The sequence below is a fragment of the Entelurus aequoreus genome, linkage group LG06, assembly GCF_033978785.1.
Source record: "Entelurus aequoreus isolate RoL-2023_Sb linkage group LG06, RoL_Eaeq_v1.1, whole genome shotgun sequence".
In the NCBI taxonomy this organism is placed as follows: domain Eukaryota; kingdom Metazoa; phylum Chordata; class Actinopteri; order Syngnathiformes; family Syngnathidae; genus Entelurus; species Entelurus aequoreus.
Genome location: NC_084736.1, coordinates 74,665,192 through 74,689,161, shown reverse-complemented (window position 1 = coordinate 74,689,161; position 23,970 = coordinate 74,665,192). Strand labels below are relative to the sequence as shown.

The window sequence follows — 23,970 nt, the reverse complement described above, 5'->3', positions numbered from 1 at the left end:
TATAAGAAAATTGAAGAGTTTGGGAACAACAGCAACTCAGCCATGAAGTGGTAGGCCACATAAACTGACAAAGAGGGGGCCAGCGGATGCTGAAGCGCATAGTGAAAAGACTTTCTGCACAGTCAGTTGCTACAGAGCTCCAAATTTCATGTGACCTTCCAATTAGCCCACGTACAGTACGCAGAGAGCTTCATGGAATGGGTTTCCATGGCCGAGCAGCTGCATCTAAGGCATACATCACCAAGTCCAATGCAAAGCGTGGGATGGAGTGGTGTAAAGCAGTGGTCCCCAACCTTTTTGAAGCCGGGGACCGGTCAACGCTTGAAAATTTGTCCCACGGACCTGGGGGGGGAGGAATTTTTTTTTTGTTTTAATTTGTTTTCATAAAGAAATACAATCATGTGTGCTTACGGACTGTATCCCTGCAGACTGTATTGATCTATATTGATATATAATGTATATATTGTGTTTTTTATGTTGATTTAATTTAAAAAAAAAAAAATAAAAATTATTTCTTGCGCGGCCCGGTACTAATCGGTCCACGGACTGGTACCGGGCCGCGGCCCGGTGGTTGGGGACCACTGGTGTAAAGCACGTCGCCACTGGACTCTAGAGCAGTGGAGACGTGTTCTTTGGAGTGATGAATCACGCTTTTCCATCCAGTCTGGGTTTGGAGGTTGCCAGGTGAACGATACATTTCGGACTAGATTGTGCCGAGTGTGAAATTTGATGGAGGAAGAATTATGGTGTGGGGTTGTTCTTGGCCCCTTAGTTCCAGTGAAAGGAACTTTGAAAGCTCCAGGATACCAAAACATTTTGGACAATTCCATGCTCCCAACCTTGTGGGAACAGTTTGGAGCGGGCCCCTACCTCTTCCAACATGACTGTGCACCAGTGCACAAAGCAAGGTCCATAAAGACATGGATGACAGAGTCCGGTGTGGATGAACTTGACTGGCCTGCACAGAGTCCTGACCTGAACCCGATAGAACACCTTTGGGATGAATTAGAACGGAGACTGAGAGCCAGGCCTTCTCCACCAACATCAGTGTGTGACCTCACCAATGCGCTTTTGGAAGAATGGTGGACAATTCCTATAAACACACTCCGCAACCTTGTGGACAGCCTTCCCAGTAGAGTTGAAGCTGTTAATAGCTGCAAAAGGTGGACCGACATCATATTGAACCCTATGGGTTAGGAATGGGATGGCACTTCAAGTTCATATGTGAGTCAAGGCAGGTGGCCAAATACTTTTGGCAATATAGTGCATGAAGTACATTCACAACTGAAAGAACAAATACATTTAGCCATGAAGCTAAAGTGCTTCATTGACACACATTATACGTAAAAAGATGTGACGGCCAGCTCTGACCTTCAGTTTGGTTAACAAGCTGACATAAATAGACTCCAATAGTAAAAACTTTTCTTTGACACTGTCCACAACTCAATCCACGTGGGTTAAAAAGTGGAAGAATGTTTGTGTAAGCAGATGACATCACACTTGCAGTGGCACGCGTCAGGTAAGTGCGCACGAGTTGGCGAGCAGTGGAGCGGCGTGTCTGGTGAAGCCATCCGCGAAGCCCTCTCCTTCCACCAGCGCTGGCCTCCTGTTGCACATGGGACAGAGTTTGTTGCGCACCTGTGAGGATCTCATCCAGACGATGAGGTTCCATCGCTGGCCGGAGGAGATGGGCAGGGCTCCGTGCATGTGCTGGCCTCGATGGAGAACCCCTTCGCTTCGTTTGTGTTCAACCTCCGTACACTCGCTGTCACGTAAAGGCACCTGGAAACACATAATAGGATGCTTCAAGAAACAAACAATAATAATAATATATTTTATTTGTCAATCTCAAAGTGCTACAGTGCATTTAAAAACAAAAACAAAGCTAGAACAACAAATAGCTGCCCCCAACGAGTAAGATAAATAGTAAAATAAAATAAAACCTAGAACAGCCTAATAGCTAGAACTAGCACACATAAATCTAACAAAAGGCTTTTTTAAAAAGATGTTTTTTTAAGCCTTTTTTAAAAAGCATCCACAGTCTGTGGTGCCCTCAGGTGGTCAGGGAGAGCGTTCCGCAGACTGGGAGCGGCGGAGCAGAAATGTCGGTCTCCCATGGCGTCCTCTCAAACACTACGATTTACTAAGATCCAAATACCACACGCTAAACCAGGGGTCGGTAACCTTATTGGCTGAGAGAGCCATGAAAGCCAAATATTTTAAAATGCATTTCCGTGAGAGCCATATAATATTTTTAACACTGAATACAATTAAACGCGTGCATTTTTAAGTAAGACCAACATTTTTAGAGTATAATAAGTCTCTTATTCTTCTTAATAACACTGTTTTCCTGAAGCTAACCAATAATAAATAAAATTCTTCTTACCAATAATGCGACTTCTTGAACAGGTGCGGTAGAAAACAGATGGATGGAAAGGGACAAGCGGTAGAAAATGGATGGATGGATGGATTAAAATGCATGAGAATGTTTTATATTTTGAATGTTATTTTTAACACTGTGATTACCAGCGGAATTATTCATTACTTATCGTGTTAAGCCATGTCAGGTAAGATTTATCTGAGAGCCAGATGCAGTCATCAAAAGAGCCACAGCTGGCTCGAGAGCCATAGGTTCCCTACCCCTGCGCTAAACAGTGTGTACAAATGATGTGTACTATTAGTGGGCGTGTTGCGTGTGATCTAAGACTATGTGTACAATTGAGAAGACAGAAAAGGGAGAATGGACGCATTTTGGTCTAAAAACTAAAGATAAAGGTGAAGTTATAACACTGAAACGCCCTCAGGAAGAGGTGCTTTAAGACATGGCTAACTAGCTAGCGGCTAAAGTCCATCCGCAGTCTGCAGTGTTGTAGATACTTCTAAATAAAATAAAGTAAGTTTCTTACAAGTACCATTATCACTGGAGGACAAGGAATAGCTAAACATGCTTCAATACACATAGTAGCTCACCGGCGTCACAAATGCCATGGGTGGATCTACACCTGACATCCACTGTAATGATACCAAGTACAAGAGCGTATCTAGTCGATACTACTATGATTACATATATAATTTTTGGCATCACAACATCTTCTTTTGTTTTTTTTTAAATGTATATTATGTTTATAAACTCAATTAGCACGTCCCTGGACACATGAGGACTTTGAATATGACCAATGTATGATCCTGTAACTACTTGGTATCGGATCGCTACCTAAATTTGTGGTATCATCCAAAACTAATGTAAAGTATCAAACTAGAGAAGAATAAGTGATTGTTACATTTTAACAGAAGTGTAGATAGAACATGTTGAAACGGAAAATAAGCAGATATTAACAGTAAATGAACAAGTAGATCAATAATGCATTTTTACAGTTTGTCCCTCATAATGTAGACACAATAATAGAATGATAAATGACACAATATGTTACTGCATATGTCAGCAGACTAATTAGGAGCCTTTGTTTGTTTACTTACTACTAAAAGACCAGTTCTCTAGTATGTTCACTATTTTATTTAAGGACTAAATTACAATAATAAACATATGTGTCAAGTACCCTAATATTTTTTGTTAAAATAAAGAAAATAATGATTTTTTTTGTGCTCCCCTTTATTTAGAAAAGTATCGAAATACATTTTGGTACCGGTACCAAAATATTGGTATCGGGACGAAACGAGTTTTAATACACGCAAACCTTTAGTCGATCAGGCCCTGGTCTTTGATCCCATTAAAGTGTGTTCAAAGGACTATAGCAGTACTTCAGTTTTCATACTCTCCACAATTGTGTGATTCCGTTTTTGACAATGTGTTATTGTGCAGTAAACACAATCACCTTACCTGTCTCATATCGCCAAAGTAAAGGTTTCCCTCTGTGAAATCCCTGCCCAAGGAGACGTTGAGTGTGATCTCTGCGTTATCGTAGTGGTAGCTGAGGTCCAGGTCTTCATTCATGTCGTATTTGACAACGAAGGCTTTGTGACTGTCAAGACTGCATCCTCCGCAGTCTGGGTAGAGCAAGGAGGTAAGATGATGCAGGTACTGCTCTCGGAGAGGTGTGACGAAGCCCTCGTCGAAGCCCAGTTCATTCAAGAGCATCTAGGAAAGTCACAATGAAAGATCTTTTGGGTGAAGTCGTATGTTTAAGATTGAATAGTTGTGGTCTTTACCCCATAGTTGTTCATGGTGTTAGGTCGACCTTTGGGCGCTGCAGAACGCTCAAAGTGCTCCAGCTCCTCTATCAGGTCCTCACAGAAGTTTTTGTGGAACACAGGAAAGCGATACACCCTCGAAGCTTGAACGGAATAGTCGGTGAGTCAAGAGACGTTTTGTGTGCCAGTGTCACACACAACTTTGTTCACCGGCCACATTAGACACACGTTCAGTACAAAAACTGTGTTAACTAGATATTTTTGTCATGGCGTTGAAAAATGGGACTCGTTCAAATGTGAAAAAGCAAGGTTGTTTTGACTGGTCGACAAGACCAAGGAGATCATTGTCGACTTCAGGAGGCACCAGTCCAGCCATGCTCCACTCTTCATCAACGGCACAGCAGTGGAGATCGTAAGCAGCACCAAGTTCCTGGGGGTGCAGATAACTGACAATATGACCTGGTCCCTACACACCGGAGCTCTTGTAAAAAGAGCTCAGCAGCGCATGCGCTTTTTGCGCCGGATGAAAAGAGCACCGCTCCCTCCCCACATTCTCACCACATTCTACAGAGGCACTATAGAGAGCCTGCTGACCAACAGCATCTCTGTCTGGACTGGAGCCTGCAGTGCCTCAGACTGGAAGTCTCTGCAGAGAGTGGTGAGGACGGCGGAAAAGATCATCAGGACTCCTCTTCCTCCTATCCAGGAGATCGCAAAAAGCCGCTGCCTGACCAAGGCTCAGAAAATCTGCAGAGACTCCTCCCACCCCCACCAAGGACTGTGTTCACTGCTGGACTCTAGAAAGAGGTTCTGCAGCCTCCGTAGCAGAACCTCCAGGTTCTGCAACAGCTTCTTCCCTCAGGCCATAACACTCTTGAACGCATCATAACAAGTCCATCCATCCATCCATCTTCTTCCGCTTATCCGAGGTCGGGTCGCGGGGGCAGCAGCTTAAGCAGGGAAGCCCAGACTTCCCTCTCCCCAGCCACTTCGTCCAGCTCCTCCCGGGGGATCCCGAGGCGTTCCCAGGCCAGCCGGGAGACATAGTCTTCCCAACGTGTCCTGGGTCTTCCCCGTGGCCTCCTACCGGTCGGACGTGCCCTAAAAACCTCCCTAGGGAGGCGTTCGGGTGGCATCCTGACCAGATGCCCGAACCACCTCATCTGGCTCCTCTCGATGTGGAGGAGCAGCGGCTTTACTTTGAGCTCCCCCCGGATGACAGAGCTTCTCACCCTATCTCTAAGGGAGAGCCCCGCCACCCGGCGAAGGAAACTCATTTCGGCCGCTTGTACCCGTGATCTTGTCCTTTCGGTCATAACCCAAAGCTCATGACCATAGGTGAGGATGGGAACGTAGATCGACCGGTAAATTGAGAGCTTTGCCTTCCGGCTCAGCTCCTTCTTCACCACAACGGATCGATACAGCGTCCGCATTACTGAAGACGCCGCACCGATCCGCCTGTCGATCTCACGATCCACTCTTCCCTCACTCGTGAACAAGACTCCAAGGTACTTGAACTCCTCCACTTGGGGCAGGGTCTCTTCCGCAACCCGGAGATGGCACTCCACCCTTTTCCGGGCGAGAACCATGGATTCGGACTTGGAGGTGCTGATTCTCATCACAGACCCTACCAGGGGGCCTTTGCCCCCGGACAACGTAGCTCCTAGGATCATTGGGACACGCAAACTCCTCTACCACGGTAAGGTGGCAGCTCAGAGAGGAGCATCATAACAAGTCCCCCCAAAAATGGATTCACTCGCTGGAATATAAAGACAATATAACATACATCCATAAATGTGGATGCATATGCAAAAGTGCAATATATTTATCTGTACAGTAATCTATGTATTTATATCTGCACCTTATTGCTATTTTATCCTGCACTAACATGAGCTAATGCAATGAAATTTAAAATTTAGGTGTGTTAGTCCGACTTTTCAAAAGCCAAACACAATCAGATTAAGGTGTTTCCATGGATTGTAGGATGCTTATTTGGAGCCGAATTATATGAGAAATCAGACTAATTTAGTGCATGAAAACGTAGTCACTACCAAGTCTCGAGAGCCCTATGGCAGTGTTGCAGTCATTCAGTGTAAGCTTGTTATTTAAAGGCCTACTGAAACCCACTACTACCGACCACGCAGTCTGATAGTTTATATATCAATGATGAAATCTTAACATTATAACACATGCCAATACGGCCGGGTTAACTTATAAAGTGACATTTTAAATTTGCCGCTAAACTTCCGGTTCGAAACGCCTCTGAGGATGACGTATGCGCGTGACGTAGACCGGCGAACACGGGTATGCCTTCCACATTGAAGCCAATACGAAAAAGCTCTGTTTTCATTTCATAATTCCACAGTATTCTGGACATCTGTGTTCGTGAATCTGTTGCAATCATGTTCATTGCATTATGGAGAAGGAAGCTGAGCAAGCAAAGAAGAAAGTTGTCGGTGCGAAATGGACGTATTTTTCGAACGTAGTCAGCAACAACAGTACACAGCCGGCGCTTCTTTGTTTACATTCCCGGAAGATGCAGTCAAGATGGAAGAACTCGGATAACATAGACTCTAACCAGGAGGACTTTTGACTTCGATACACAGACGCCTGTAGAGAACTGGGACAACACAGACTCTTACCAGGATTACTTTGATTTGGATGACAAAGACGCAGACGTGCTACTGTGAGTATGCAGCTTTGGCTTCTAAACATTTGATCGCTTGACCGTATGTGCGCAACTTTTTTTTGCGTATGTATATATGTCTTGTGTTTATTTACTGTTGTAGTCATTCCCAGCTGAATATCAGGTCACCCCCGGCTCTCACAGCATCTTCCCTATCTGAATAGCTTCAACTCCCCACTAGTCCTTCACTTGCACTTTACTCATCCACAAATCCTTCATCCTCGCTCAAATTAATGGGGAAATTGTCGCTTTCTCGGTCCGAATCTCTCTCACTTCATGCGGCCATCATTGTAAACAATAGGGAACTTTGCGTATATGTTCAACTGACTACGTCACGCTACTTCCGGTAGGGGCAAGCCTTTTTTTTATCAGATACCAAAAGTTGCAATCTTTATCGTCGTTGTTCTATACTAAATCCTTTCAGCAAAAATAAGGCAATATCGCGAAATGATCAAGTATGACACATAGAATAGATCTGCTATCCCCGTTTAAATAAAAAAAATTCATTTCAGTAGGCCTTTAAAATGATGTATCGAAAATACCAATACCAACATGCTAACAGTTAGCATACTAGCAACTAACAAAATAGCAGTGAATAGGTAGACCAATAGCATGCACATATGTTTGAAAGTGAGTCTTGTTTAAATGTGAACGTGAATGATAATACAGTATAAAACTTTTGGTGCACAATAACAACAGCATTCACAGAATAAATGCGCCTTAACACAAATAACTACAAATGGATGACCAGACCAGTAAGGAAGTCACTTTTCCATAAAGCCAAGTGTCCAGTGTTCCATGCTAATACACTGATTCAAGACAATAAAATATTTGTGTAATTCACCTGCTTCTTCCGCCAACAATTCAGAGAGACTGTTGAGTGTGACTGAGCCACTTCGACAACACTCGACAAGATGCTTGAACTTTGGCGTGAGGAAGTTTTCCTGCGAAGAAACATGCAAAAGATGTTTATGGAACATTAATGGTGCTCCGCCGCTCCCAGTCAGTGGAACGCTCTCCCTGACCACCTGAGGGCACCACAGACTGTGGATGCTTTTAAAAAAGGCTTAAAAACCCTTTTTTTTTTAAAAAGCCTCTTTTAGATATATGCATACTAGTTGTAGCTATTAGGCTTTTCTAGTTTTTATTTTTATTTTTTAATACACTGTAGCACTTTGAGGTTGTTTGCTCAATGTAAAGTGCTTTTTTTTTTTTTACAAATAAAATCTATTATTATTATTATTATTATTATTATTACTACTTCACCCTTGCTCCTGATGGGTTGTGGTTAGGGCCTTGCATGGCAGCTGCTGCCATCAGTGTGTGAACGTGTGTGTGCGAATGGGTGAATGTGGAAATAGTGTCAACGCGCTTTGAGTACCTTGAAGGTAGAAAAGTGCTATACAAGTATAACCCATTTACCATTTACCATGTTCAACAAACAATACCTGAAGATGGTAGACGTGAGGATGAAGAGGCTGGTATCCGTTTTTGATGACTGACATTCTCTCCATAGATGTCACAGATAGACGCTTTCGCCTTTCCACTTCCTGCGAAATCTAAGACAAGAAGAACGGTTAGCTTCCCTCATCCCTCGTTTTCTATACCGCTTGCTGTCCTGTTCAGAGTCACAAGTAAACTATATCTAAGGGAGCATATACACACAACAGCTCAATGACAATATTGTTTTAATTGGAGGTTGCAAAAAAAGAAAACAAAGAAAAAGAGTAAATGGTAACCCCATCCATCCATCCATTTACTACCCCTTGTCCCTCTTGGGGTCGCGACAGACAACATTCACACACTAGGGCTCATTTAGTGTTGCTAATTAACCAAAACCCCATGCTGCTACCTTTCTGCTCCGCGAGGGCGTATAGATAGATAGATAGATAGATAGTACTTTATTGATTCTTTCAGGAGAGTTCCCTCAGGAAATGTAAATGACGTTGCATGCGCGACAGTATGTGACGTATGTAAGAAGGTGCGCTTGTTTTTTAGTCTCTGTGAGAAGGAGAGACAAGAAAGAGTGAGAAAAGCCTGCAGTGTAATGCCCGCAGCTAAAAGCAACTGCGTGAGAACGTGTACTCGAATACTCACAAAATAGTCATTTTCTACATCGCACAGAGACTAACCCGCGATATATCGAGTATATTCCATATATGCCAGCCCTAGTTTGAATATAGGAAAATAAAACACTCTACTTAAATCAATATCGTTTTAGCGTACCACTAGATAGGGCCCGCGTACTACCACAGTTTGAAAATCACTGGTTTAAAAATGTGGAAAATTATACTTCTTTAGAATGTCGCGGTAGAAAATGGACTTTGTTCAATTTCAATATTTTTTTATGATATACACCGCAAAAACTGAAAGCCAAGTAAGATTAAATATCTCAAATAAGTGTGATATTTGCTTATTTTCTGTCTGATAAGATAATTCTTCTCACTAAGCAGATTTTATGTTAGAGTGTTTTACTTGTTTTAAGGGTTTTGGTCCTAAATGATCTCAGTAAGATATTACAGCTTGTTGCTGAGATTTGATGACCTATATTGAGTAAAACATGCTTGAAACTAGAATATCAACTGTTGCAAAGCTGTGTCATCAACACTCACAAGTATGAAACTACTTTTATAAAGTAATCATTTCTTATTTCAAGCATGAAATTTAAAAAAATCATGACTTTGACACAATTGTGTCTCATATTAAAACAGATGACAGCCAAATGGACTTTGCTGTTTTATTTTCAATGAAACAATAGAAAATACGTACTCATATAGTAGTACGGTTGTTATTAGTGAGAATATACTTATTTTAAGGTATTTTTGGGTTCATTGAGGTCAGCTAATTTTACTTGTTTTGGAAAGTCTTGACAAGCCAAATTTTCTTGTTCTATTGGCAGATAATTTTGCTTAGTTCAAATAAAATACCCCTAATTTTGGGGGTTTTTTTTCTTGTTTTTGAACACTGACTTTTTGCAGTGTATGCCTTGTATATTTGCCATTAAACATTTCAATATACGTCCAAATCTGCAAAGATGCAGGTAAACAAACGGTAGCCAAAAGACTCTTGCCCTACCGGCTTTCAGGTCACGTGATAGCAAGGTGAGAGACATTTTAGGGGTCTAATGCTTCCCTCAATGATATAAAGCAGTGTTTTTCCAACCTTTTTTGAGGCAAGGCACATTTTTCTCATTAAAAAATCCGGAGGCACACCACCAGCAAAAAAACTAATTAAAACTCCACCAGGTCGTCGTGCCTTATTTTGAGTTTGTTAGTGTTTTCCTGTGCTTTAGTTCTTGTCTGGGACGGCGTGGCGAAGTTGGTAGAGTGGCCGTGCCAGCAACGGTTGCTGGTTACTGGGGTTCAATCCCCACCTTCTACCATCCTAGTCACGTCCGTTGTGTCCTTGGGCAAGGCACTTCACCCTTGCTCCTGATGGCTGCTGGTTAGCGCCTTGCATGGCAGCTCCCGCCATCAGTGTGTGAATGTATGGGTGAATGTGGAAATACTGTCAAAGCGCTTTGAGTACCTTGAAGGTAGAAAAGCGCTATACAAGTATAACCCATTTATCATTTATTTACACTGTTATTTTGGTGGCCCTTCCTGTTTTGTTGGTGTTTTCCTGTAGCAGTTTCATGTCTTCCTTTGAGCGCTATTCCGCCATACTTGCCAACCCTCCCGATTTTCCCGGGAGACTCCCAAATTTCAGTGCTCCTTCCGAAAATCTCCTGGGGCAACCATTATCCCGAATTTCTCCCGATTTCCACCCGGACAACAATATTGGGGGCGTGCCTTAAAGGCACTGCCTTTAGCGTCCTCTCTCACCTGAAACCTTCACCCCTTAAAGGCCTACTGAAACCCACTACTACCGACCACGCAGTCTGATAGTTTATATATCAATGATGAAATCTTAACATTATAACACATGCCAATACGGCCGGGTTAACTTATAAAGTGACATTTTAAATTTGCCGCTAAACTTCCGGTTCGAAACGCCTCTGAGGATGACGTATGCGCGTGACGTAAACCGGCGAACACGGGTATGCCTTCCACATTGAAGCCAATACGAAAAAGCTCTGTTTTCATTTCATAATTCCACAGTATTCTGGACATCTGTGTTCGTGAATCTGTTTCAATCATGTTCATTGCATTATGGAGAAGGAAGCTGAGCAAGCAAAGAAGAAAGTTGTCGGTGCGAAATGGACGTATTTTTCGAACGTAGTCAGCCACAACAGTACACAGCCGGCGCTTCTTTGTTTACATTCCCGAAAGATGCAGTCAAGTTGGAAGAACTCGGATAACAGAGACTCTAACCAGGAGGACTTTTGACTTGGATACACAGACGCCTGTAGAGAACTGGGACAACACAGACTCTTACCAGGATTACTTTGATTTGGATGACAAAGACGCAGACGTGCTACTGTGAGTATGCAGCTTTGGCTTTTTTTTGTGTATGTACGTAACTTTTTTTAAATATATAAGCTTTATGAACCTTGGGTTAGGTGAACGGTCTTTTGGGCTGAGTGATTGTGTGTGTTGATCATGTGTTTGAATTGTATTGGCGTGTTCTATGGAGCTAGGAGCTAGCAGAGGAGCTAGGAGCTAGCATAACACGTACCGTACCGTACGTGCGCGTCACGTACGTAACTTTTTAAAAATATATAAGCTTTATGAACCTTGGGTTAGGTGAACGGTCTTTTGGGCTGAGTGATTGTGTGTGTTGATCAGGTGTTTGAATTGTATTGGCGTGTTCTATGGAGCTAGGAGCTAGCAGAGGAGCTAGGAGCTAGCATAACAAACACGCAGGTGTTTTTATGCAGGATTAATTTGTGGCATATTAAATATAAGCCTGGTTGTGTTGTGGCTAATAGAGTATATATATGTCTTGGTGTTTATTTACTGTTGTAGTCATTCCCAGCTGAATATCAGGTCACCCCCGGCTCTCACAGCATCTTCCCTATCTGAATAGCTTCAACTCCCCACTAGTCCTTCACTTGCACTTTACTCATCCACAAATCTTTCATCCTCGCTCAAATTAATGGGGAAATTGTCGCTTTCTCGGTCCGAATCTCTCTCACTTTATGCGGCCATCATTGTAAACAATAGGGAACTTTGCGTATATGTTCAACTGACTACGTCACGCTACTTCCGGTAGGGGCAAGCCTTTTTTTTTATCAGATACCAAAAGTTGCAATCTTTATCGTCGTTGTTCTATACTAAATCCTTTCAGCAAAAATATGGCAATATCGCAAAATGATCAAGTATGACACATAGAATAGATCTGCTATCCCCGTTTAAATAAAAAAAATTCATTTCAGTAGGCCTTTAACAGCCGCATGCTGTCCAGACGTCCGCTTTTCTTCCATGTAAACAGCGTGCCGGCCCAGTCACATAATAATGTAGCGTTGGACAGGTTTAACAATGGTCTTTACTCGAAGATGTCAAGAAATGCTGACACGTATGATCTTTTAACTGGTTTAATGATAACGTTCATTTCAAGCACACAGACACACACACACACAAGTGAATGCAAGCATTTTATGTCAACAGCCATACATGTCACACTGAGGGTGGCCGTATAAACAACTTTAACACTGTTACAAATATGCGCCACACTGTGAAACCACACCAAACAAGAATGACAAACACATTTCGGGAGAACATCTGCACCGTAACACAACATAAACACAACAGAACAAATACCCAGAACCCCTTGCAGCACTAACTCTTCCGGGACGCTACAATAACATCTACGGCTTTTGGAGCTCAGTGCACAACTGCACACACAACAAGAAGGAGACGAAGCAGAAGAACGAAGAAGAGACATGGCGACGACGAGTAAGAAGAAGTACGCTTGCAAGTTCCAAAATGACTGGAAAAAATAATTTCATTTCATCCAGGACAGCTGGAAGGAGAAGGGGTATGCCCCCCCCCCCCCCCCATCTCCCAAATTCGGAGGTCTCAAAGTTGGCAAGTATGTATTCCGCGCACCTGGTTTGTGTTAGCAAGCAAGGCTATTTACATTGTCGCTATCCTTCTTTGTGTGGACATTGTCGATTGTCATGATGAGAACGGACGTACTTTGTGGACGCTGTAAGTTTTTGCTGTCGTCCAGCGTTCTGTTTACTTTGTAGCCAGTTCAGTTTTACGTTCGTTTTGCATAGCCATTGTCTTTCCCTTTCGTTAATTTTTGGTTTAAGCGTTACACACCTTTTTACCTGCACACTGCCTCCCGATTTGGTCTGCATATTGGGATCACAACAAACCATCCTCGTCTCACCCGACACCATACTTGCCAACCTTGAGACCTCCGAATTCGGGAGGTTGGGGGGGGGGCGTGGTTGGAGGGGTGGGGTTTGGTGGTACGGGGGGGTGTATATTGTAGCATCCTGGAAGAGTTAGTGCTGCAAGGGGTTCTGGGTATTTGTTCTGTTGTGTTTATGTTGTGTTACAGTGCGGATGTTCTCCCGAAATGTGTTTGTCATTCTTGTTTGGTGTGGGTTCACAGTGTGGCGCAAATTTGTAACAGTGTTAAAGTTGTTTATACGGCTACCCTCAGTGTGACCTGTATGGCTGTTGACCAAGTATGCCAAGTGTGCCGCGGCACAGTGGTTGAAAGACACTGATATAAAGTACAATATATAGAGTCTATATGCTGTACTTTAAATATATTGACTTATATCAGAACTATCTACACACTTGCCTTGTTGAGGACATCATCAAACTGTTGCTGGGTGACGCAGCCAAGTCCGTTCAGAAGCTGAATAGTAAAATGATAATAAAACATTAAATTGGTCACAGAAAGTTAGACGTTAGATTAGAATTGAAAGAAGGAACTTACTGCTTCGTAGTCCTGTCTGAACTGCTCCTCTGTTATAAAGCGAACATGGAGCTTGTAGTCTTCCAGAAAAATGTTGTCGGTGGTGAAACAGTTACAGATACAAAACTGTGGCTTCCCACTTTCCTCGTTTGTCATGGTCGTGCTTCAGAAAACGACCGCCAAGACTAAAACATACAATATGTCAGGACGACTAACGTCAAGCTATATTTGTGCTGGCGCAAATGACAATGATTACAACTTCCGGCTAACAACGCAAAAGTGGACTATCGACAAAGATGAAACTTCTATTTTCACCATTTATGGCACTGACTAAAATCTAATAATGTCAATATTCAAAATAATTATAATAGTCAAATATTATTTTTGTATAATTATGTGGCGCAAACTCATAAAGCCACGTGACTACTTCCGTGTTACGGCTCATTACCATGACCACCGCGACTGGGTCACAAAGTGTTTTTTAATCAACTTTTAAATATTTGATATATTTAGTGTAACCGATGGTTTATAGCAGTCGCCTATACTGTATAAAAATATAAAATAACAAACACGGAGGCTCCAGTTTTAGACGAGGACCACTTCCAAAACTCAACTCCACCCCACTTCCACTCTTAGCGCCTTCAAAATAAGAGCTCAAGGCATATCCTGTATGACAGTTTATAACAGGAATTTAGCATCACAAAGAGGCACGTCCATAAAAATAGGTTACATTTGCAAAATCAAAAAGTTAAACTTTTTTGAAAATGGTGGCGATTTTTTATTGTCTGCTGAGTTACATTTCTTAATGATTTCTGCGCCTTGGCTCAAAAAAGGTTGAAAAACACTGATCTAGCAGATGCAACATTACACTTTGTAGTACAGTAGATGGCGGTGTAGGCACCTTTCAGACAGTGAGTGCGAACCGCCAATAAACCAAAGGAAGAAGAAGTAGCCTCCGCGCATGCGCATCCGCCCCTGGTCGGGTAGTGATCCTCCTGTGTAAACAGGAGAAGAAGACTCTGCTCTTCTCGCATGTTTACCGCGCTATCTTCAACAATGTCGCCGTGACGTTGTTGTCTGACGCATTTCTGCTGTGTTGTTGTCCGCGCTTGGTGGACATGCTGAGTGTGGACTCCTTGCAAGTGGCAGAAGAGGAGGTGGTGGACTCCAGCGCCACTAAACTGGGCGACATTTTCACCCTCATGGCCAAAGGCTGCTTCCCGCAGTCGATGCTCGACCATCCCGTACGGAAGAAGAATCTCAGGCGATATTCAAAGAAATTTATCATCGACGGTAAGTTGCTTTTAAAACGTTCCCTTTACACATTTCAACTCCCCTTTGTTGCCGAACCATGTCGTGAAATGAAGCATAATATATGTGTATCTGTATGAACTTGTTTAAAATTCGTGTTCCTCCCTATCATAGTCTCCCCCAGTTCATTTGGAATATACCAATCAAAACATTCTACGGTGGCTGACGAGGGCAAACGAGCAGCATCAAAACGCTCCAAACAAGGAGATGATTTAGAACCTCGCAAGCAGCTTTAAACAAATGTACATTTACATGAAATATACTTATTTTCTGGGCATACTGCTCATGTATTAAAGTTAAAGTAGCACTGATAGTCACACACACACACTAGGTGTGGTGAAATTATCCTCTGCATTTGACCCATCTGATTGATTGATTGATTGATTGATTGATTGAGACTTTTATTGGTAGGTTGCACAGTACAGTACACATTCCGTACAATTGACCACTAAATGGTACCACCCGAATACATTTTTCAACTTGTTTAAGTCGGGGTCCACTTAAATTGATTCATGATACAGATATATACTATCATAATGCAGTCATCACACAAGATAATCATCAGGGTATATACATTGGATTATTTACAATCCGGGGTGTGGAGGGGGGGTTAGGTTTGGTTGTTATCATCATTCATCAACAATTGAGAACAGAGAAATGGATATTGTAACAGTGTAGGTCTGACTTGGTACAGCAAGTAGTGGACATAGAGAGAGAGATCAGAAGGCATAAGAAAAAGTATCTACATTTGATTATTTACATTTGATTATTAACAATCAAGAGGGTGTTAGTTTAGGGTTGAAGTTGCCTGGAGGTGTACTTTTATTGCAGTTTTGAAGGAGGATAGAGATGCCCTTTCTTTTATACCTGTTGGGAGTGCATTCCACATTGATGTGGCATAGAAAGAGAATGAGTTAAGACCTTTGTTAGATCGGAATCTGGGTTTAACATGGTTAGTGGAGCTCCCCCTGGTGTTGTGGTTATGGCGGTCATTTACGTTAAGGAAGTACTTTGACATGTACTTCGGTATCAGGGAGGTGTAGCGAATTTTATAGACTAGGCTCAGTGCAAGGTGTTTTACTCTGTCCTCCACCCTGAGCCAGCCCACTTTAGAGAAGTGGGTAGGAGTGAGGTGTGATCTGAGGTGGAGGTCTAGAAGTAATCTGACTAGCTTGTTCTGGGATGTTTGGACTTTAGATTTGAGGGTTTTGGAGGTGCTAGGGTACCAGGAGGTGCATGCGTAATCGAAAAAGGGTTGAACGAAAGTTCCCGCTAGAATCCTCATGGTGCTTTTGTTGACCAGAGAGGAGATTCTGTAGAGAAATCTCGTTCGTTGGTTGACCTTTTTGATTACCTTGGTTGCCATTTTATCACAGGAAAGATTAGCCTCTAGAATGGAATTTAGGTAGGTGACCTCATCTTTCCTGGTGATAACAATGTCACCCACTTTTATAGTGAAGTTATTGACTTTCTTAAGGTTGATGTGGGACCCAAACAGGTTGTTCCACCCCCTGGGAGGTGAGGGGAGCAGTGAGCAGCAGCGGTGGCCGTGCTCGGGAATCAGTTTGGTGATTTAACCCCCAATTCCAACTAGGGCTGGGCGATATATCGAATATACTTCATATATTGCGGGTTTGTCTCTGTGCGATGTAGAAAATTACTATATCGTGAGCATATGTTTTCACGCAGTTGCTTTTAGCTGCGGGCATTACACTGCAGGCTTTTCTCAATCTTTCTTGTCCCTCCTTCGCATAGAGAGATAAAACAAGCGCACCGTGTTACATACGTCACATACTGTCGCAACGTGCAACGTCATACACCCTCGGTAATCAAAAAGGTTAACCAACGAACGAGATTTCTCTACAGAATCTCCTCTCTGGTCAACAAAAGCACCTTGAGGATTCTGGCGGGAACTCTCGTTCAACCCTTTTTCGATTACGCATGCACCTCAGCACCTCCAAAACCCTCAAATCTAGACTCCAAACATCTCAGAACAAGCTAGTCAGGTTACTTCTAGACCTCCACCCCAGATCCCACCTCACTCCTACCCACTTCTCTAAAGTGGGCTGGCTCAAGGTGGAGGACAGAGTTAAACAACTTGCACTGAGCCTAGTCTATAAAATCCGCTACACCTCCCTGATACCGAAGTACATGTCAAACTACTTCCTTAACGTAAATGACCGCCATAACCACAACACCAGGGGGAGCTCCACTAACCACGTTAAACCCAGATTCCGAACTAACAAAGGTCTTAACTCATTCTCTTTCTATGCCACATCAATGTGGAATGCGCTCCCAACAGGTATAAAAGAAAGGGCATCTCTATCCTCCTTCAAAACCGCAATAAAAGTTCACCTCCAGGCAGCTACAACCCTAAACTAACACCCTCCCCGGATTGCTACTAATCAAATGTAAACAATCAAATGCAGATACTTTTTCTTATGCCTTCTGATCTCTCTCTCGCTCTCTCTCTCTCTCTATGTCCACTACTTGATGTCCATATCCTACCCCCTCCCCTCCACACCCCTGATTGTAAATAATGTAAATAATTCAATGTGATTATCTTGTGTGATGACTGTATTATGATGATAGTATATATGATAGTATATATCTGTATCATGAATCAATTTAAGTGGACCCCGAATTAAACAAGTTGAAAAACTTATTCGGGTGTTACCATTTAGTGGTCAATTGTACGGAATATGTACTTCACTGTGCAACCTACTAATAAAAGTCTCAATCAATCAACCAATCAATCGCGGAGCAGAGAGGTAGCAGAGAGGAATGTACCATAGGTAACGTTAGCTGTAGCAGGTGGTGCGAGTGGTAATACGAGAGAGAGAGAAGGTGCGAATCTGGTAACAAATGGAGGAAGAAAAATTAATTCCCAAGAAAAACAGCACAAGGTCCATCGTCTGGCGGTGGTTTGGCTTCAAGCGGGAAGATGTTGAACAGACAACCGTAATATGTAGGGGTGTAATGGTACGTGCATTTGTATTAGAACCGTTTCGGTACGGGGGTTTCGGTTTGGTTAAGAGGTGTACCGAAAGAGTACATATGCTAGCAGCGACCGGGCTAGGACAACATGTAAAAGCCAGAGCTGGAAGACCCTCCTGCCTCGTTAAGATCTCCCATTTGGGAACACTATGGCTGCGCGATACAACAATGAAGGACGGAGGTTTGCCGACATTGTTCAGCAGCTGCTTCTGACAACACGTCAAACATGTGTCGCAACTTTCCTGCTTCCGGCTCCCAGACCGTAGTTGAGGAGCGCAGGGGAGACACTCCTCCAGGGCCGATGTATTCTCGTGGGCAACACCCTTCACTCTACCCGGCAGTGGGTCTCCACAGCTCCGGACTCCAGGGTAAATGACGAGTCCGGCGATTAGTTGCAAATCGGGGCTTTATTGAGGTCTTGCACACAGCCAATCCAACAAAACACTAGCCACGCCCCGCACTCACGCTACCGCTCCCTCACCTCGCTCGCCCACACACTCACCTCACATGCTGTCACATATTAAAGGGCCACACACACACATACGCTACTCTCATAACATATGCTAACCCATTTGAAGCGTCACCACCGCATTCAAGCAGCCTCTCCTCGGCGAGTCAGGCAGGGCTAAAGCAATAACAAATGTTTTTATAGCAGCAGATTTAAGACCATATTGCATTAAAAACTAGATTTTGACCCACTTCTATGGTGGAAGAACAATGAGCCCATATATCCTCTTACTGCCAAGTTAGCCAGGCTGGGGGGGGGGGAAGAAAAGTTAATCTGAGGCTGAGTTGACTTGAAACTGTTTAATGTTGCACTTTTTATATGTAGAAGAACAGTTTTGTCATTTTATTTAATCTGAGCAACAAGTAGAGGCAGTTTAATGTTGATTAACGTGGAAAAAGTTATTGGGGTGTTACCATTTAGTGGTCAATTGTACGGAATATGTACTGTACTGTGCAATCTACTAATAAAAGTCTTAATCAATCAATCAAAAAAAGCACTTTATATGTAGAAAGGTTTTGTTAAGAAACCATTCTGAGTTATTATCTTATTTAGTTTTTATTTTATATATGTTGACCACATTAACCCTGGCAATGGACCCTGTGTGTATATGTATGTTATGCCATTGTTTACAAATTTTGTAAATAAATAACCAAAAAATGTATACTTTGTTGTTTTCTTACTGTACCGAAAATGAACCGAACCGTGACCTCTAAACTGAGGTACGTACAGAACCGAAATTTTTGTGTACCGTTACACCCCTAAGTATTTCACTTACAAAATTATTTAGGGGTAGTTGCGTCTTTCCCTGCAAGAGCAATTAAAGAAAAGGAACTTTAGCATTTTGTATTTAACTTGGTGAATGGTTAAGATCCTCACTTGCTTACATTTTTTTGTCTCTGCATTTCAAGATGGCAAGCTGTATTACGTGGGCTTAAAGAAAGAGGAGAAACGAGAGGTGGTGATCGAGGCTGAAAGGAAGAGACAGATCTTCCTCGACTGCCACTTTAATGACATTGGCCATCATTTGGGTCAAAAGAAGACAGTCCACAGAATTCAGAGGAAGTACTACTGGCTGGGAATTATTAAAGATGTGGTGGACTGGGTGCGGTCATTATCTTATTACTCTTTTGTTTAACATCAGTCGACTGTAGCAATGTCTCACCCGTGTGATTGCAATGTGCTTTTTCAGATTAAAGTGTGTGACATTTGCCAGCACACAGAGAGGAATAAAAACCGGGCGAGGACAGTTCGTCCAATCCAAGTGGATGCGCCGTGGGATATCATTGGAATTGACCTTATAGGTTTTTCTCGCTTTATTCCCCAGCAATAAATGAACATCGATTGTGCTTTGTGTCATTGTTGGATTTTTTGTGTCACACAGGACCTTTTCCAGAGACCCAGCAAGGCAACACACATGCGACACTCCTCATCGATTACTTCAGCAAATGGCCCGAGGCGTTTGCGGTACAAAAGACCGACGCTGTGTCTGTTGCCAGATGTATTTCCAAATGCATGTCCAGGTAAAAGGACCCAAGTCTTGTTGTCCATATTTCCGTCTGGTTGTTATTGTAGTAGATCTTCCACTATTTAGTGGAATTCTGCTTTTCTTCTAGCCAAAGTTGTATGTTTTTCCATTTTTTAAAGCACACTGTTTATATTAAACATGCTTCACTGATTCGAGTATTAGGCGAGCGCCGTTTTGTCCTACTAATTTTGGCGGTCCTTGAACTCACCGTAGTTTGTTTACATGTATAACTTTCTCCGACTTTCTAGGACGTGTTTTATGCCACTTCTTTTTCTGTCTCATTTTGTCCACCAAACTTTTAACATTGTGCATGAATGCACAAAGGTGAGTTTTGTTGATGTTATTGACTTGTGTGGAGTGCTAATCAGACATATTTGGTCACTGCATGACTGCAAGCTAATCGATAGTAACATGCTATTAAGGCTAGTTACCGTATATGTACCGTATTTTCCGCACTATAAGGCGCACCTAAAAACCTCCCAATTTTCTCAAAAGCTGACAGTGCGCCTTATAATCCGGTGCGCCTTATATATGGACCAATATTTAGCCACAACAAACCTAAACTTAATTTTCATAAAGTTTAGGTCTCGCAACTACGGTAAGCAGCCGCCAACTTCTTTTTCCCTCGTAGAAGAAGAAGTTCTTCTTCTATGGTAAGCAGCTGCCGAGTTAATTTCCCCCCGTAGAAGAAGAAGCGCTTCTAACCCCAAAATGGCTCCTATTAAGAGACACGCTTACGACGCAGAGTTTAAACTCAAGGCGATCAGTCACGCAGTAGAACACGGGAATAGAGCAGCAGTGAGAGAATTTAACATAAACAAATCAATGGTGTTTAATTCGGACACTGAAGAAGAAGAATTTGAGGGATTCGTGGATGAGGAATAACTTCATGAAGTGAGCTTTACATGTTTATTTTGTGTTGTGTTGTGTGACATTAACGTTTGAGCAACGTTGAGTTATTGATGTATTGTTATTGCTCTGCACTATTTCGAGTGTTACTGTATTGTGATTGATTTACCGTGACAGTATCGCTGTTTTTTATGTGTTTATTGAATCAGGGAAAAGTTCCCCTCCACTATGAGGTACAAATGTTGCACTACATGTTATACCTTGCTGTTGTTAAAATATAAAAAAAACACCACGTCACTGACTTTACCTCGGGGAAAATTATAAAACAGCTGTTTATTCATTTTGGGAGTGAACAGAGTTGTCAGAACACTTGTTTGTAATCTATTAATAAAGTTTGACTGACCTATCTGACTGTTTCCCTTTAGCGCAGCTCCGTGTAATGGATGCATAGGTGCGCCTTATAATCCGATGCGCCTTATATATATGAACAAAGTTTTGAAATATGCCAGTCATTGAAGGTGCGCCTTATAATCCGGTGCGCCTTATAGTGCGGAAAATACGGTACATGTTGCATCATTATGCCTCATTTGTAGGTATATTTGAGCTCATTTAGTTTCATTTAAGTCCTCTTAATTCAATTTATTTCTCATGACACACTATCTGTATGTAATATGGCTTTTAATTTTTTGCGGCTCCAGACAGATTTGTTTTTGTATTTTTGGTCCAATATGGCTTTTTCAACATTTTGGGTTGCCGACCCCTGCACTAGTGTCCAAATAACTCTAAATGAAGTCTTTGTTACTTAGAATATGTTCCCCTAGTGTCCAAATGACTCTAAATGAAGTCTTTGTTACTTAGAATATGTTCCCCTAGTGTCCAAATAACTCTAAATGAAGTCTTTGTTACTTAGAATATGTTCCCCTAGTGCCCAAATAACTCTAAATGAAGTCTTTGTTACTTAGAATATGTTCCCCTAGTGCCCAAATAACTCTAAATGAAGTCTTTGTTACTTAGAATATGTTCCCCTAGTGCCCAAATAACTCTAAATTAAGTCTTTGTTACTTAGAATATGTTCCCCTAGTGCCCAAATAACTCTAAATTAAGTCTTTGTTACTTAGAATATGTTCCCCTAGTGCCCAAATAACTCTAAATTAAGTCTTTGTTACTTAGAATATGTTCCCCTAGTGCCCAAATAACTCTAAATTAAGTCTTTGTTACTTAGAATATGTTCCCCTAGTGCCCAAATAACTCTAAATGAAGTCTTTGTTACTTAGAATATGTTCCCCTAGTGCCCAAATAACTCTAAATGAAGTCTTTGTTACTTAGAATATGTTCCCCTAGTGCCCAAATAACTCTAAATCAGGGGTCACCAACACGGTGCCCGCGGGCACCAGGTAGCCCGTAAGGACCAGATGAGTAGCCCGCTGGCCTGTTCTAAAAATAGCTCAAATAGCAGCACTTACCAGTGAGCTGCCTCTATTTTTTTAATTGTATTTATTTACTAGCAAGCTAGTCTCGCTTTGCTCGACATTTTTAATTCTAAGAGAGACAAAACTCAAATAGAATTTGAAAATCCAAGAAAATATTTTAAAGACTTGGTCTTCACTTGTTTAAATAAATGCATTAATTGTTTTACTTTGCTTCTTATAACTTTCAGAAAGACAATTTTAGTGAAAAAATACAACCTTAAAAATGATTTTAGGATTTTTAAACACATATACCTTTTTACCTTTTAAATTCCTTCCTCTTCTTTCCTGACAATTTAAATCAATGTTCAAGTAAAAAAAAAATTTTTTTATTGTAAAGAATAATAAATACATTTTAATTTAATTCTTCATTTTAGCTTCTGTTTTTTCGACAAAGAATATTTGTGAAATATTTCTTCAAACTTATTATGATTAAAATTCAAAAAAATTATTCTGGCAAATCTAGAAAATCTGTAGAATCAAATTTAAATCTTATTCCAAAGTCTTTTGAATTTCTTTTAAAATTTTTGTTCTGGAAAATATAGAAGAAATAATGATTTTTCTTTGTTAGAAATATAGCTTGGTCCAATTTGTTATATATTCTAACAAAGTGCAGATTGGATTTTAACCTATTTAAAACATGTCATCAAAATTCTAAAATTAATCTTAATCAGGAAAAATTACTAATGATGTTCCATCAATTCTTTTTTTTTATTTTTTCAATAAGATTCGAATTAGCTAGTTTTTCTCTTCTTTTTTTCGGTTGAATTTTGAATTTTAAAGAGTCGAAATTGGAGATAAACTATGTTTCAAAATTTAATTGTCATTTTTTTCGTGTTTTCTCCTCTTTTAAACCGTTCAATTAAGTGTAAATATCATTAATTATGTTCATAACATAGAGTTAAAGGTAAATTGAGCAAATTGGCTATTTCTGGCAATTAGAATATGTTCCCCTAGTGTCCAAATAACTCTAAATGAAGTCGTTGTTACTTAGAATATGTTCCCCTAGTGCCCAAATAACTCTAAATCAGGGGTCACCAACGCGGTGTGTATCAAACTGGTAGCCCTTCGCATTAATCAGTACCCAAGAAGTAGCTCTTGGTTTCAAAAAGGTTGGTGACCCCTGCTCTAAATTAAGTCTTTGTTACTTAGAATATGTTCCCCTAGTGCCCAAATAACTCTAAATTAAGTATTTGTTACTTAGAATATGTTCCCCATACTAAAGTATTACCAACATTTCTTACTACAGAATAATAAAAATATGTTCTATGATTTGGGATGATATCGTATCTGATCAATCTCGGAAGTGAAAAATGTGTTGGGAGATCCCGAGTCTTTTAAAATATTTGAATAAAATTGTCTAGATGACGGTAGAAAATAATTTGATAACATTTTGATTCTGGATTTCTAGCAAGTATTGTTCTGTTTTAGAATTCTGTAATCCTGTTTTCAGGTTTGGCGCCCCTAAAACAATGGTGTGCGCACAGAGCGCAGACTTCTGTGATGAGGTGAGACGTAAGTCAATGATGTTCCAACAAAGTTGATCCGTCAGTAGGTAAGAAATGTTGGGAAAGCCGTGGGTCAAAATGATGTGGTTTCTTTTCGCCAGGTGACAAATCTGCTGTGTAACAGATGGGGCGTCGTGCAGAAGGTCTCTCCT

General features: G+C 41.5%; 2 protein-coding genes across 3 annotated transcripts in view; one reads left to right on the top strand and one right to left on the bottom strand.

Annotated features, from left to right (window-relative positions):
• Nucleotides 1-497: 497 nt before the first annotated feature.
• Nucleotides 498-14,093, bottom strand: ogfod2 (2-oxoglutarate and iron-dependent oxygenase domain containing 2). The gene is made up of 7 exons (XM_062051521.1): nt 13,676-14,093; nt 13,538-13,594; nt 8,284-8,394; nt 7,680-7,779; nt 4,168-4,292; nt 3,839-4,096; nt 498-1,782 (listed from the first exon to the last, which is right to left on the bottom strand). Exons 1-7 carry the CDS (start codon nt 13,808-13,810, stop codon nt 1,516-1,518), a joined length of 1,053 nt encoding a protein of 350 aa, XP_061907505.1. The 5' UTR covers nt 13,811-14,093; the 3' UTR covers nt 498-1,515.
• Nucleotides 14,094-14,557: 464 nt separating this feature from the next.
• Nucleotides 14,558-23,970, top strand: part of zgc:113436 (uncharacterized protein LOC503528 homolog) — a 13,641-nt gene continuing 4,228 nt past the window's right edge. Inside the window, exons 1-6 of one of the 2 annotated variants that reach the window (XM_062049664.1) lie at nt 14,558-14,947; nt 19,379-19,572; nt 19,660-19,771; nt 19,852-19,990; nt 23,764-23,818; nt 23,920-23,961. In XM_062049664.1, the coding sequence (XP_061905648.1) occupies nt 14,773-14,947; nt 19,379-19,572; nt 19,660-19,771; nt 19,852-19,990; nt 23,764-23,818; nt 23,920-23,961 (717 nt within the window). In that variant the 5' untranslated portion in view covers nt 14,558-14,772. Of the gene's footprint in view, nt 14,948-19,378; nt 19,573-19,659; nt 19,772-19,851; nt 19,991-23,763; nt 23,819-23,919 lie in introns of both variants that reach the window. The other variant, XM_062049663.1, reaches the window with a different exon arrangement.